Raw genomic sequence first — 14322 nt, forward strand, 5'->3', positions numbered from 1 at the left:
AGGTGAGTTGTTGTACAACTGGACAGAGAACTACTGGATACCATATTTCCCACGGAGTAAATAGAGTATCTATCCGTCTATTTATGTTAAAATCAGGAAAATATGCTATACCGTTGGCAGCTAGTGTGGAACCTCCCACCACTGATGAATGAGTTGAAAGTGTGTATGAGATTTATGTTGTGGAGAAGATTTCTTTTTCCCTCAAGGTTGAGAAAGAAAATTTTTTTATAAGACATGGTCCAACATGGACTGAGTATGTAAAGCCATTCAGATCTGATTTTATTTGAATATACTTGTGCTTTGTGAATTTACCCTTATTCTTTTTTAATGGGATGTGCGCTCCCCGGTTTTGTTCTTTTTATTTTCTCTTATTGTTCCTATATGGAGTAATTTAGGTCCATAAAACAAAACTCTAGAAAGGCAGTATGGAAAAAAAAAAAACCTAAATTTTCTGCATCCATCTTTTCCTAGGTTTTTGACAAACTAAAGCTGTAATTAATGAATGTGATGGAAATGTGCCTTTCTAAATAAAAAGAGAATTTCAAAAAATAAAAATAAAAATCAGGAAAATAAAACAGAAACGATAAACAGAATGAATATATTCTTGTTTTTATTGGAAAAATAATTACAATTAGGAAACCGTACATCCCAGAATCCAGCAGCTTCAGATCAGTTTGTCATTAATTAATATTTGTGCAGCAATCTGCATAAAAATGTTAAAGATGCTAAATTGATATCATTGCAAACCAAGTGTGTTTGTGTTTTGGACCTGGAAAACATAGACTTTAGGCAATTGTGTTTTGTATTCATATACTATTAAATGATATAATAACAGACAAAAAAATATTCCTGATATAATCCATAACAAGCAGTTAATCCCTGTCTATATTTATTTGTGATTAATTAATATCCATTCCAAGCTTTTTTCTGTGTTTAGACATGTTTAAAGCAAACTCTGGCATACATAGAAGTAGAACAGGCAATAATTTTACATATTATTAAAAAAGAAAAAATAATAATTTGCCTCAACCTCTCTTGAGGGCTTCATGCTCCCCCGCTTCCAGACTGATGACCTGCTCGGCCTCCAGGTGAGTCAATTAACCAGCAGCTTCAACAGTTTAAAACCCACCTGGTGCTCAGTTTGCAATCACTGGCTCAATGGAAACAATGGAGAAAGCTTTTGTAGTTAAAGGTAAAAATATTCTGAATGTAGAATAACTCATTTGTTGGATCAGAGGATGTGATTCACAGCAGCATCTGACATTTTTTTACCTTGCAGATATGAAAAGCTTCGAGTGCTCGTCTCCGTCTGAGCTCGACAGGAAGTTTTTTGAGGAGCAGAGTTTGCTGTCTGCCTTGTCGCTGGAGCAACTGTCCACATCGGGCACATTAAACGACAAAATAGCCGAAGGACCCGACACCAGGGTGTCCATCCTAGCTTCTCTCTGCCTGTCATCAGACACCATTTCTCCCTGTCGGGGGTTTTCACTGAACGGCGTGAACTCTCAAGAGCCCGGCATTTGTCACCTGGCTGTACCTTTACTGGGGAAGTCCTCTACTCCTCAAATGCTGCTTCAAAAGCCCAAAACATCTGCTGGTTTTGACCAGTCATACAGTGACCTGACAGGCTCACAAATGTCATGGGACGTGTCTTTGATTAAATCGGAGAGCGGCAGCCCCAGGCTCTACATGGAGTCCAGCACTCTGGAGCAAACGCGGAGTCCCAAACCTCAGCATTCGCTGGCTGAAGTTTCTCCCTGACTGGGGCCAAGAGCATGCACTTGAGGGTTTGGAAGAAACGAGATTGGAGTTTACAACTGTATGACATTGTCTGCATCTGCACCCACCATGAGTCAAAGAAAAATCACAAGTGGATTTTAAAAGATGGGGTGAAAACTGTAAAGGTAAGACTTTTTTTTTTTTTTTTTTTTTTTTTTTTGAATCACTTCTTAATTTTAAAACCAATGTCCTAACTCTTTTAAATTTCTTTTGTATCACAGGAGCGACGGGAGACTTCAAGGTTGCTCTGTTTGTTTTCATTTTTATTTTTTTAAAGGCTTTGAATATTTAAATAAAGTATGGAAAAACTATTGTTTGGTATATTTTCTACATACAAAAAGTTATAAAAGATGTAGCTCTATACAGTTTCCAAATACCATGTTGACACTGCATAATCCACAAGCACCACACCCCCTTCTTTATAAAGATGTACTAAAATTGACTTGGTCAGCATACATTGAAAACATGGTTTCCCTTGAATCCGCTCAGAGTGGAGTGAATCCTGCCTCCGGGTCGATGTCATGCTCCTGCAAAGGGAGAGGGCGTATTATTAGTTGAGGCCTTCAGGGCGTATTACACTCAGTTGTAGGAGATTTTAAGGGCGCCGTCACCTGATTGAGTTTCTTGAACTCGACAACTTGAAAGAAAATGTGCTCCAAGATGTGCATGGCATCCCTCTGCTCTCCCAGCTTGGGAGTCACCCCCAGAATTTCGCCACATTTCCGCACGTAGAACTCGAGATCGTCGTCCGTACCTGTAAATGGAACCGGTGTTCATTTACATTTTTAATGCAAGTACCATGGAATGTACTAAAAGTAACCAAACAAATATAGAAATGTTGAACTCACATTTATTGGTGAGCTGGGCAAGCCGCACTTTCTCAGACGAGAACGTTTCATCCAGATCGAACAGGTCTAGCATGGGTGGAGGCAAATCGTTCAAGGCAGGTGGAAAGACCTAAAAGACAAACCATCATATTCTCAGTTTAAACTTGTGGCTTTTAAGGGAAATGGTTCAAATATTTTAGCTGCACATGATGCCAGAAATTTAAGAAAAAAAAAAAAACAGTAGCTCACAGCAGGCTGAAGTTGAGGCAGAGGAGTCTCAAACTGTGGCGTGATGAGCTGAAGTGGCTCGTCTTTGACGTTAAGCTGCTTGTAAGCGCTGCAAAAAAAAACAACAAAAAAACATGAAAGACGGCAGTGATTTGGGGGAGGGGGGCTAACTGAAGTGTTTTGCATTCTCACCTGATGACATGGGGTAAAGTGTCTGTCGACAAATTGAATAAAGACATGTCAAAGAGGGAGGTGAAGTCCCTGGGGTTTTCATCACCTTCTTGTAAGCACACTCTGAGCTGCTCTGATAAACACCCGGTGTCTGGCAACATGGTGTAATCTGTGATCTGAAGCACAAAGACGAAGGAGGAGGAAAAAAAAATGGATGAGGCTCAACTGAAAGACCTGGTGGAGCCATTCTCCTGCCATGTGAACACTACCTCACCTCTGGGTCTTCTGCATCAATCTGATTCAGCTGAATATTATCAGTCATGAGCCACTGGAACACAACATCCTGAAATGAAACAAGGGAGATGGAGGCCCTGTTCAGATTTGTTATCAACATGTGTCACATTATCCGATCGCAAGTGGCCAGCTTTAAGTACACGTGTGAATAAGAACACGTTGAGGACGCATCTGAGTTTTGATCACTCTGACCGTGCTTTGGAGATGGTCTGAGCCACTTGTGACCACACAACTTTAGTAGAGTGAACACACACACACATGCATGCTGGCCACATTGACTGACCACCTATATGTTGACTAATCATCTGTGAAAGGCAAAAGCACCCGTTCATTTGACCATGGTAGAGATAAAGAACTCCAAAACCTCTGTGTCTGTATCATAGTGCCACATCAGGCTGCACACAAACTACAAACAGACAGAGAGCCCAAACGGTGCTTATTTGCAAACAGAGGGCAAACTGTGACTGCATCTCAAGTGGTGGCTCAAGGCGCATTTCAATGTCAGGTGTGAACACAGGTATGTAAAGCTGAATAATGTTTAGATCACTCAGGATGCATGTTGGTATCGTGTCTGGACATATTCCACGGGATTCGCCTGAAAGAGTGGCAGCAGGTGACCAAGCAATTTCCCTTGTGGTTTATCTAAGTCTAAATCTAGTCTAAGTCAAACTTCAGAGTCAAGAGTGTGAACTGAACTCACCATGATTTTACCGTTCTCTTCTTTCTCTATGTACTGATCGCTGAACATGTGGCAGGAACCCAGAACAACCAGTTTGCCAGACTCCTTCATAAGACATGAGACATAGTTCAGTATCGTCTGACAAGAATATCACACAGTCGGGGATTGAGTATGAAGACTGAGCCATGCCTCTGACCTTGCCCTGATAGAACGCCAGGACGGGCCTGTTCAGAGGGAAGCAGACCGAACCGGTTGACAGAACAGCCACAGCTGGCTTCATCACGCTCAGTGTGGCACCATACGGGTACACAAATGTGAGAGCCCTACAGAAATAAAGAAAAAGAAACGCTCAAGAGTCTAAAGCAGCTCATAAAGCCCGTAAGAGTGGTAAATACGTTATACGACATTACAAACAAATTATTTACTGTGCATTGTTCCCAACATTTTCATCTTCAATGATTCCTGTGACCACTTTGCCGGCCGCACGACTGATTTCTCTAAACAAGGAAGAGGCAGACAATTGTGACTTGGAAGGCTTTAGAACAATTCAATTAATTTACAATACCGATGTCTACATACTAGAACATATCTAAAATGTCACAACAAACCTGTTCAATACACCATTGGAAACAAGTGCCTCCTTCGGGTGGAAATATTTGTAATACACATTCCTCACAACAGCATCTGTAGTAAAAAAAAAAAAAAAGAAGAAGCAGAAGACACAGGATTAAATGCAAGTGAAATAAAAATAATACTTGCAATGTCTGCACAAATGATGTCGGCTTTCATTTCAAACAAACATCAATAAGCACCATTGTTGACCATGATTCCAAACTCCTCCAGAAGAAAATTGATGTTTGTGTCATATTTCATTTCTCCCCCTTCACCGAGCATCACCAAGATATTTCCTCCTCCGTCCAGGTAGTGCTTTAGCACCTCCAGCTGAAAGAAAACGGGACAACAGTGTACACCTTAGCTGACACCTGTTTGTATTATTGTGACAACCCCATTTTTGTTAGTGGGCTGAGCTAAATAGCTGAAACACTTAAGTGTTTACTTCGATCCAGTTTAACAGTTTAGTTAGCACCTTTCTGACACTGTTAGCTGTCAGCATGAACATATAACAGATTTTGAGCAGGACTTAGAATGCATTGGTTGATTTCCACAAGTGTACATGCTCAAATCTTCTGTAACATTACATTGCTTAGAAATTATACGTCACCTCTGATGCTGTGAACTTCTCTCGTGGGCCGGCAGTTATCCACAACTTGACGCCCTTCAGCTTCTCCAAAGACAGCTCTTCCTTCATGCTAGGGGAGACAGCACGTATTTAGAAACTGAGCTGATCTCAGAATCGTCAGAGAACACAAATAAATCTTGGTGGGTAAGCCAGTTTAAGTCGCAGTAGACAGAGGTTGGATGAGATGTATCATTCCTATAGTCTACTTGAGTACAGCCATTACACTGTAAATTACTTTATACTTAATAGTGTATATTTAGGACTATAGTTACCAGTTAATTCAACATAAACCTTTTAAAGATGAATTTTAAACACAAACCACCAAACTGTATATACACTGATCAGGCATAAGTGCCTCCAAAACACTTGTGACTCATCAGAGAATGGACATGGGTCTTCTGAGGGTGTCCTGTGGTGTACGGTAACACAGTGTTGTTGTTCAAGTGTTATTCACTTCTCTTGATGGTGGTTTTAATGTTGTGGCAGATCGGTGTATTTGTGTTTTTCACACCAGTGAATGCCAGGTGCACATGTTTCCCAGCGGAACATTGAATCGTCTCAAGATGGTCAATATGTTATATTTACTTTTAGGCCACTGGTAACTTGACTTAATACGTCCACCACTGTCATCAAGCTGGTTAGTTAGCTGTTGCCATGGTTGCTGCTGCTGTGATTTACCGTGCGTCGCGTGCTAACCGCTGCTAGGCAACTGTTAGCGTCCAGAAGCCACTTGAGCTAACAGTTTAGCAAGCTAACGGCCGGGTATATAAACTAAATGTAGGAGCTGCACAGACATAATGAAAACAGAAAAACACTACGTAATAACAACATGTCGACCAGAAAACGTACCTCTGCATCCTCCATTGAGCTCGTAGTCTCTTCAGTACGAATTTGTATCCGCTGTTCGTAGTAAACAGCTCTCGCTTTGAAGCATTGAACACCACAGTATTGTGCTGTTCTTTCTCCATTCTCTACGAGGTTCCCTCACATGCATCCAAACACCTGGGAAAAGATTTGAACTCCGAGTTAGACGCTGTTGCTTTACACTACCTCATTACACTACCGCTATGTTCGCTAGCTATAAATATAAAGTTCGCACGGTTTTTCCTCCAGATGTGACTGACATCCTTGTGCATACTTACCTAATATTGATATGTAGACGTTGTAGTAGTGGGCCAAACAAAACCTCGAGTTAAGCGTCCATCGTCGTGTGCTAGGATGCTTTTAGCAAACACAGCTAAGCCTGGTAAAATAACGTTGTCGTTAGCTTTGTAGCTAACCGCTAGCTGTCAATACTTTAGGTGTGTTCGGTCGTTGCTTCCCTTTAATGTGTTTGTTTCTTTTCTTCAATTCATCCGATTAACGACAGAGCTAATAAAACATATGCACCAATATAAACCAGTTCAATATGTATCTTAACTTACAAGTTTATCGATTAAGGCCTGGATCGTCCTAGTCTCTATGGAAACTCCCATCACACAGTGACATTACCCGCCACTGCCGCTAGGAGGAGTCTCTCTCTAAAGGCCGAGATCTAAAAGTGGCTTATCACATGCCGCTGCATAGAGTGCCGACGTGCCACGAAAACCTAAATGTCTAGGTTTCCGTAGTGTAGTGGTTATCACGTTCGCCTCACACGCGAAAGGTCCCCGGTTCGAAACCGGGCGGAAACATTGTTTGGGACTATTGTTGTTTGATGTAACCTTTTACCATCAAAACAAAACACACTTTCAGTTACATAAAAAAATAAAAAATAAAAAATAAAAAATCACACACTGGACTGTTTCCAGGTATTTTCTTGTCTCAGAATCAGAATCAGCTTTAATGGCCAAGGAATTTGACTCCGGCAACTTTTCTCTCTAGTAAAGAAACAACTTAAATAAGTGAAATAAAAATAAAATAAAATAAAATTAAAATAAATCTCAATCTGTACACATAAAATATAGGATATATACACCAACCCAGGGTTTTGTACAGTGAGTATGTACAATAGTGCAGAGTTATTGTTTAATGTTCATGTGGATGGTCTCACACTCTGTGACTGCTCAGAGTTCATCAGAGCGACAGCCCGGAGGAAGAAACTGTGCTTGTGTGGTTTTGGCGTACAGTGCTCTGTAACGCCGGCCTGAGGGGAGGAGTCTAACAGGACAACAGGACAGTCCCTTCAGTAGACTCATTCAGGTTCCTGTGGTCCACAATCTCACGGGACCTGAAGTGGACCTCCCACATACACACTGTACAGAAGAAGGCCCAGCAGAGGTAGCACTTCCTGCGACAGCTCTGGAAGTTCAACCTGCCGCAGGAGCCGCTGATCGTTTTCTACGCTGCAGTAATCCAGTCTGTCCTGACCACGTCCATCACGGTCTGGTTTGGATCTGCCACCAAACACGACAGGGACAGACTGCAGAGAACAATCAGGCCTGCAGAGAAGATCGTTGCTACGGACCCTCCCTCCATCCAGGACCTGTACCGGTCCAGGGTCAGTTAGCGGCCCTGTAAAATCTCCACGGACTCCCTCACGAAGCAGAAAGTATTCTTCGCAGCAAGTTAATTTCTAGGTTGGATTTTTACTAACCTAGTCCTCCTCTGTCATTGTCAGCGTTAAATGTGCTGTAACAACTCCAGATTTTTTCCTTTCCACAACTAATACTGTTCATATAGAACACTGCAGAAGCAGCCTTTCCTTAAAATGATTTTATTCCAGTGTGACATTACCAACAAATGCTGCAGAAATCAGATTTCTTAAAACGATTATCACAGAACATGCAAAATGAGAATCTATTTGTAGGAAAAGTTAGTGTGTAATCAAAACACTGACAGCTGCTGGACTCATTTAAACTAAAGAGATGTTACCCAAAAGGTTAAAGCTTCTGTAATCCGCTCTAATCATTTTACAGAAAATGTAAACTAAAAGAAAGGAAAAAAAGAAAAAGACCATAAAGAAATATATATATATTTTGTTCCAATTTGTGCCTAAATATACAAATCGCCAAACATCTCAAATACACAAAACTTTCTATTTTCTATTTTCTATTTTGTTGAGCACAGTGTGACAAACACGGTCAGTCTTGGGAGGCCGATCTGGATCGAGACCTGGAGCGGGAGGCGGAGCGCTTGGCTGGCGACTTGGACAGTCGATGGTCCTGGCGTTGGGGGGATTTTGAGGCATGTTTCTCGCTTCTACTCACCGAACGGGACCGCGAGCGGCTCCTGGATCTCTTACTGGTAGATTTCTCCTTGGAACGACTCAGAGACTTACGCCCCACTCTGACTCTGGATCTGCTCTTGGAGCGCGACTTGTGAGTGTCTGACCGAGAGCGAGACTTTTTGCTCTTAGAGGGACTGTGAGGCTTCTCCGGGGACTTGGAGTGGGACTTTTTCTTTGATCTGGAGCGTGACTTCCCAGACCTGGAGTGGGACCGGCGCTTGCTGCGAGACCGGGAGCTGCAAAAGGGAAGAAATATATGAGACTGCTGGTCATGTGAATGTGCACGTTTCACCACCTGCTCTAAGGTTTCTAGAATTTATTACTTGACTGGGATGTAAAACTCCCACGGTACTTCCTAACAAGATCATGTATGTGATGGGACTTGGAGGTTTATTGCCAGTAAGCAACAAGCAACTTCACCAACTGAAACAATAAATGTATTTGGACTGACCGTGAGCGAGACCTGGAACGACTGTGAGAACTTCGACTCCTTCGACTGCGGCTGTGTGAACGCCGTTTGCTACGAGACCTGAGGGTAAAAAATAAATAAATAAATAAATAAAAAGACTCAAATACAAGAGAAGACAATGAACACACAAAATATGTTGAGCCTCATTTACCTGGATCTGCTTCCAGAGTAAGAGCGCCGACGCCGAGGTTTGTCTTCCACCAGACGAATCTTCCTTCCGTTAATATCGGTGCCGTCCAGTTTGTCCAGGGCTCGTTTCATGTCTGAACGGGAACGAAATTCGATGACTCCCTCATTGGCCCGTCCTTTATGAGCATCGGCATAGGTTACTTCACCTGCTTGCCGCATGAAATCCTGTGAAGAACACAAATAAACCGATCAGCCACAACATTAAACCCACCATCAGGAGAAGTGAATAACACTTAGACATGTAGCACCCACTGAGACCAGACCAGAGACCTCCACCCCATAGCAATGACACTCCTTGATGGCAACAGCCATCCCCTGTTACACTGAAGTCATTACTCACCTTGAGGTCCTGCCAGCTGCACCTGCTGGACAGGTTCTCCACAATGAGGCGGTGCTCGGTGCGGACAGGTGGTCCATACTTGTCCCTGCCAGAGCGATTCCAGTTGCTGTGACCGCTACCTTCAAAGAAGAGAGGAACATTAACATTTAACGTGAAGCCAGCGGATTAAAAGTAATAAATGGACAGGACTTGAAACTGGCACAAATATTTCACAAAACCACAGCAGACTGGGCCTGTATTTTCTTTTCCTAGCTAAGCCTCAAACTTTACAGAGGAAAAGTTCTAACAACAGCCGACCTTTGTCAATTTTCAGGATATTAAAGGTGCTGGCATCTTCACTATAAGGATATTAAAGATCCTCCGGACAGAGAGTCCTTTTGATTTGCAATATATCTATTTAGTTAGGAATCACTTAAACTTATTATTTGAAGACACAACTAAAATAAACAGTGAAGTGGTCTGTTCTCTGTTGACCAGGATTAAAAATAACCACTTAATTGAAGATCAGACAGCAGTTCTCGTCCCTAACCTATGTTTATATGTGGTTTCTTTTAACTAAAAACTACTGCTTCTCCATATGTCTACACACAAACTTTAATAATTACTACTTGTAAAAAGTAATCTGATATTGATGTTGTTGTTTTAGATGCAGAGGAATTACTTCCATCTCAGAGATGATTATATGACTGTCTGTATTAAAAGATGCTTTTTCGTTCTCTGCCAAAGTAGCAGTCACTTAATTTTCAATCAAACATTATATTTTCAAGAATATTGCATATTCCTTCTGTCTGAATAAAACATTTATATCTCCATCCATTTATAACTAAACAAGATAAAAGACCACACCTACCAAGAACTCTTTGTTTTACCGAGGTGCCAAATGAGTGGCTGAAACGTGTGCTGGCTGGGTCCTCTGAAAACATGCCTTGCAACAGTAACACCAACACAGAATTCCTCACCATCACCCTGGTCTATTGGAAAAGGATGCTGTCATCATGGCTTCCGGTTATGTCAACCATTGGGCAAAGGGCAAAGGTCTCACACACACACTGAAAGGGGGGGGGGAAGCCCAGGCCAAACGGGTCAGGCAGTCATCTTTACCCTCACTGGACTCCAACTCAACCCGCAGTGGACTCTTTCAAATTGAAACATCAAGCACTTTGTTAATGTCGACTTCAAATTGCACACATCGTAGCTTCACAAGGCTGACCTTTGCTTTAATCAGTGTTTCTCATGGGATTTTAATACACATCTCTTTCACTGTTTAAAAGATGTGTTTTCTCCCTGCAATCAGAGCTAAAGGGAACAGATGTCTACTCAGTATTCTGCGGTGGGACGTGTCACATGAGACTCGTCAGCGCGTAAAAGTCAATGTCATCGTGTTAGTTGACAAGAGACCGATTAGAAGGTTACATTTATATTTTGCACTTAGATGTGGTGAACTTACTGCGTCCTCCGTAGCCGTAGCCATCCCTCCGTGGTCCACGGGCGTGCTCAATGACAACTCGCTCCCCACACAGCTCCTTTCCGTTCAGTTCATACACAGCATCATCAGCATCCCGCATGTCCTCAAACTCCACAAAGCCGTACCTGCAGGGAACCCAATATCCAAGGGACTGTTCTTCAGTATGCATTACCATCTCTGATTTATACTCAGCTCTACACTGTCTGAAACCACTAATGCATTCTAACCAGATAGACCTTGCTTTTATTGTCACCAGCCTTAACTTAAACTGAGGAGCATGAAACCCTTTTAGTGACGTGGTACATTTCAAACTATATATTTTATTTATTTTTTTGGTAAATAAAGATTTATTTATGGTAAGACAGTTCTTAGTCAATTACAAAATAATCAAATTAAGTTATCAGATGTGCACTCTTCATTTAAACGTCTCACAGTGTATGTGTAACAACGTTAGCTAAATTATCTATGAGTTAAATTACTGTACTGTAAACCTTATTGTGCCATTAGTATGAATGTGTATTAAAGTTAGCACTAAATAGATCACACCTACTGTCTAAGGGCGAACGTTAGCTGCCTAGCTAGCCAGCTAGCTGCTTTGACAGATGAGGTGATCTTACCCGTTTTTCAGGTCGATCTCTAATAATTTGCCATAGCCACTGAAAAATCTTTGAATGTCTTTCTCGCGAACGTGATAGCTCAGCCTGCCGACGTAAACCCGCGGCATCGCCGTAGATAATCGACGAGTCGCTTGAAATGCAACTTGTTGCTAGACGCAAGCCAAAACGGGCCGAAGGTTGTTGACTTCCGGGTTTGTGTCGTAATCAGTTACGTCGTCAGAGGGCGGGGTTAAACGCCGTTTGGTTGGAGCATGGAACAAAAAATGGAACAAATCGGGCTCTCCTATTGGGTGTGAAAAGTAACCACAACTTTGATTCTCGAAATTGGAACACATGGGGCCATCTGATTGGCTGTCAGTTCTCCTTCTGAACGATAGCAAGAATAAGAATGAGAATAAGAATAAGAATAAGAATAAGAATAAGAAAACCTTTAATTGTCCCACTATGGGGAAATTGCAGTTTGCAACAGCTGTTGCAAGCAGCTGTCAGCTTCAACCGGCGCCGCAAAAAAAAAACAAAAAAAAACATTCAGCAGTTATTGACTTTAGAAACTAACTAATCTCAGTGTGTTTGAACACACACAATCCTGGGAAGACTCTGGAAGACACAATTAACTTCCAGAATTACACTAGACGCCGTTACTATCGTTGTTCCAACCGGGCCCCGAACCGGCGACCTTCATGTGGCCAATAGTTCCAACATCTGTTGTTTCGATATCGAGGAGAGTCGGATTTGTTCCAATATTTCTCCAGCAATAATTTTGTCCAGTTGTTTTAAAACTCACATTTCTGGTTGATACTAGGTTTACTACATGAAGGCTTATGTTTCTTTAACTCCGCGCTCTGAAATGGCTGTTTGACGACGTTAAGCTAGCATCAGTTTTAGTTTTTAAAGTGTTCATTTCGCATTTTAAATCAGAGAAAATGCATATGCACTCTTTATCATCGTGTTGTATTAACCAGTCAAAGTTTATGCCGTTAAACCCCTTACATTAAAGTTTCAGAAGTCGTTAGACGCCGCTTGGTTAGAGCATGGAACAAAACCCAAAACATGGAACAAATCGGGCTCTCCTATTGGGTGTGAAAAGTAACCAAAACTTTGATTCTCGAAATTGGAACACATGGGGCCATCTGATTGGCTGTCAGTTCTCCTTCTGAACGAAGAGCAAGAGATTTTGTACAGTTATTGTAGGGGCGGGACTTCGTCGTGGAAGACTATTGGTCCAAAAATCGGAATAATTGGAACCTCAATCTATTTTAGATTTTAGATTATTCTAAGTAGCCACATTTTGCTTTGACGATAGCTTTGCAGTGTATTTCTAATCTGTACGTATAATTCATTTTGATTGAAAAACTTTCTTTAAACTGTTTTGTTTGCCGCTGTTTTGTCTCCAGAGTGTTGAAGTAAAATACATGATGGTCACACGCTGTCAGGGTCAAAGTTCAAACACAATAAAGACAACAATATCTGCAGTTATTGACATCAGAAAGTCACAGTTTTTTTTTTTAAATATGATTTATTTATTGAGTTTTCAACAAAAAGAACATACACAGACCCTTGTATACATGTGCGTGAGAAAGATACAACAGACCACTGAATGAGGTGAGGTAAGCACTAATAACAGAAAGTGGTGTTACTTAAAACAAGAGGATAAAGTCTGTCAATACCCACACAGAATCACAAACCTGGAAACACATAATGCCAACGGGGGGGGGGGGGGGGGGGAACAAGACAAAAAATAAATAAATTAAAAAAATTAAAATTAAAAAAACAGAACGCGAGACACTTAAAAGGCACTAACAAATGAGACATACTGTGTGCTGCTAGTGCAGGGAGAGAACGTAAGGCAGCCAGGAGTCACAGGAAGGTGCAGTTCAGGGGGCTGTTTAACCAGTGGGGGGAGCATCCAGCCGGAGGGACAGGACAGAAAGTCACAGTTAACTTCTGGATTTACACTGGACGCTGTTTCCATCGTTGTACCAACCGGGCCCCGAACCGGCGACCTTCATGTGGCCACAGTTCCAACATCTGTTGTTCCAATATCGAGGAGAGCCGGATTTGTTCCAATATTTCTCCAGCAATAAAGTTGTACAATTGATTTAAAACTCACATCAGAAATGGTTTCATGTAGACCTGTACGGAGGTGGAAAGAGACACAAGCACACACACAGAAACCAGCATTATTAAGTCAATTCAAAACCACTGATCTTGGCCTGGAACTGCTCGATCTGGCACATCTAGGGTTAAAAATGACTGTAATCTAAAATATTTGATGAAAAACGCAAAATGAGGAACGCTTCACGAATTTGCGTGTCATCCTTGCGCAGGGGCCATGCTAATCTTCTCTGTATCGTTCCAATTTTAGTATATGTGCTACCGAAGTAACACAACAACCTCAAGAAACTGAGTCCTATATATACGGGCTTGCCCTTCAATCCCCCTAACTGAGGGTTTCAAACGTTCACGGGACTTGAGCATATATTTGTGTGTGAACAGTGTTGCCAGGACTGTTATAAATATGTAACAAATCATGTTATAATTCACATTGGCTGAGTGTGACGTTGTTTAGGTCTGTTCCTGGAAGTCCAGGTTCAGTTGGAGCCTCTGAGAGTTACAGAGGCATGATGGGAGATTTAGACAGACTGGATTACGCGAGGCGATAATGATTGGATGGCGGAAGGCGCCGGAACAAAAGCCTGAGTCAACGACCCTCCCCCAACAGCCCTGCTGGAGCGACCATTGACTGTATATGGGAGCGACCTGCAACCCCCGACCAACCCCCCACTAGTCCTCCAGGGCCAGAGTGTGTCGGTAGA

The 14322-nt window shown here is 41.9% G+C and overlaps 2 protein-coding genes and 1 long non-coding RNA gene across 5 annotated transcripts; 1 reads left to right on the forward strand and 2 right to left on the reverse strand.

Moving 5' to 3' along the window:
• The first annotated feature begins 775 nt into the window (after positions 1-775).
• Positions 776-2101, forward strand: LOC311486943. Its single transcript, XR_014699011.1, has 3 exons — positions 776-1192; positions 1280-1904; positions 2001-2101. It is a non-coding gene; the product is annotated as an uncharacterized lncRNA (long non-coding RNA).
• A 72-nt stretch (positions 2102-2173) lies between these two features.
• On the reverse strand, positions 2174-6694 carry ift52 (intraflagellar transport 52 homolog (Chlamydomonas)). Of its 2 annotated transcripts, XM_084542967.1 has the most exons (15): positions 6643-6689; positions 6361-6461; positions 6068-6220; positions 5201-5288; positions 4791-4920; positions 4587-4662; positions 4404-4475; positions 4175-4301; positions 4000-4083; positions 3280-3348; positions 3027-3181; positions 2856-2943; positions 2628-2736; positions 2391-2533; positions 2174-2306 (listed from the first exon to the last, which is right to left on the reverse strand). In XM_084542967.1, the coding sequence occupies exons 3-15, from the start codon at positions 6184-6186 to the stop codon at positions 2265-2267; spliced, it is 1302 nt and encodes a 433-aa protein (XP_084399093.1). In that variant the 5' UTR covers positions 6187-6220; positions 6361-6461; positions 6643-6689; the 3' UTR covers positions 2174-2264. The 2 variants fall into 2 exon arrangements, with proteins under 2 accessions (XP_084399093.1, XP_084399092.1); XM_084542966.1 differs by having other exon boundaries at positions 6361-6694.
• Positions 6695-7895: 1201 nt separating this feature from the next.
• LOC311486942 (serine/arginine-rich splicing factor 6-like) lies at positions 7896-11706 on the reverse strand. Of its 2 annotated transcripts, XM_084542968.1 has the most exons (6): positions 11507-11706; positions 10872-11014; positions 9425-9543; positions 9047-9249; positions 8878-8955; positions 7896-8662 (listed from the first exon to the last, which is right to left on the reverse strand). In XM_084542968.1, the coding sequence occupies exons 1-6, from the start codon at positions 11611-11613 to the stop codon at positions 8281-8283; spliced, it is 1032 nt and encodes a 343-aa protein (XP_084399094.1). In that variant the 5' UTR covers positions 11614-11706; the 3' UTR covers positions 7896-8280. The 2 variants fall into 2 exon arrangements, with proteins under 2 accessions (XP_084399094.1, XP_084399095.1); XM_084542969.1 differs by lacking the exons at positions 10872-11014; positions 11507-11706 and adding an exon at positions 10271-10839 and having other exon boundaries at positions 7899-8662; positions 9425-9539.
• Between the last annotated feature and the right edge of the window lie 2616 nt (positions 11707-14322).

This window comes from Chelon labrosus (genome assembly GCF_963514085.1).
Source record: "Chelon labrosus genome assembly, chromosome: 4".
NCBI lineage: Eukaryota > Metazoa > Chordata > Actinopteri > Mugiliformes > Mugilidae > Chelon > Chelon labrosus.

What these genes read in the sequence shown, in the direction of transcription:
- ift52 (XM_084542966.1), bottom strand. Translation starts at nt 6,186, where the DNA reads ATGGAGAAAGAACAGCACAATACTGTGGTGTTCAATGCTTCAAAGCGA. An exon ending in TGGCGTTCTATCAGGGCAAG is followed by an intron (nt 4,084 to 4,174) that starts GTCAGAGGCATG and finishes TGTCTTATGAAG; the next exon opens with GAGTCTGGCAAACTGGTTGT. An exon ending in ACTTTACCCCATGTCATCAG is followed by an intron (nt 2,944 to 3,026) that starts GTGAGAATGCAA and finishes TTTTTTTTGCAG; the next exon opens with CGCTTACAAGCAGCTTAACG.
- LOC311486942 (XM_084542968.1), bottom strand. Translation starts at nt 11,613, where the DNA reads ATGCCGCGGGTTTACGTCGGCAGGCTGAGCTATCACGTTCGCGAGAAA. An exon ending in TACTCTGGAAGCAGATCCAG is followed by an intron (nt 8,956 to 9,046) that starts GTAAATGAGGCT and finishes TTTTACCCTCAG; the next exon opens with GTCTCGTAGCAAACGGCGTT. An exon ending in CGTTCCAGGTCTCGCTCACG is followed by an intron (nt 8,663 to 8,877) that starts GTCAGTCCAAAT and finishes TCCCTTTTGCAG; the next exon opens with CTCCCGGTCTCGCAGCAAGC.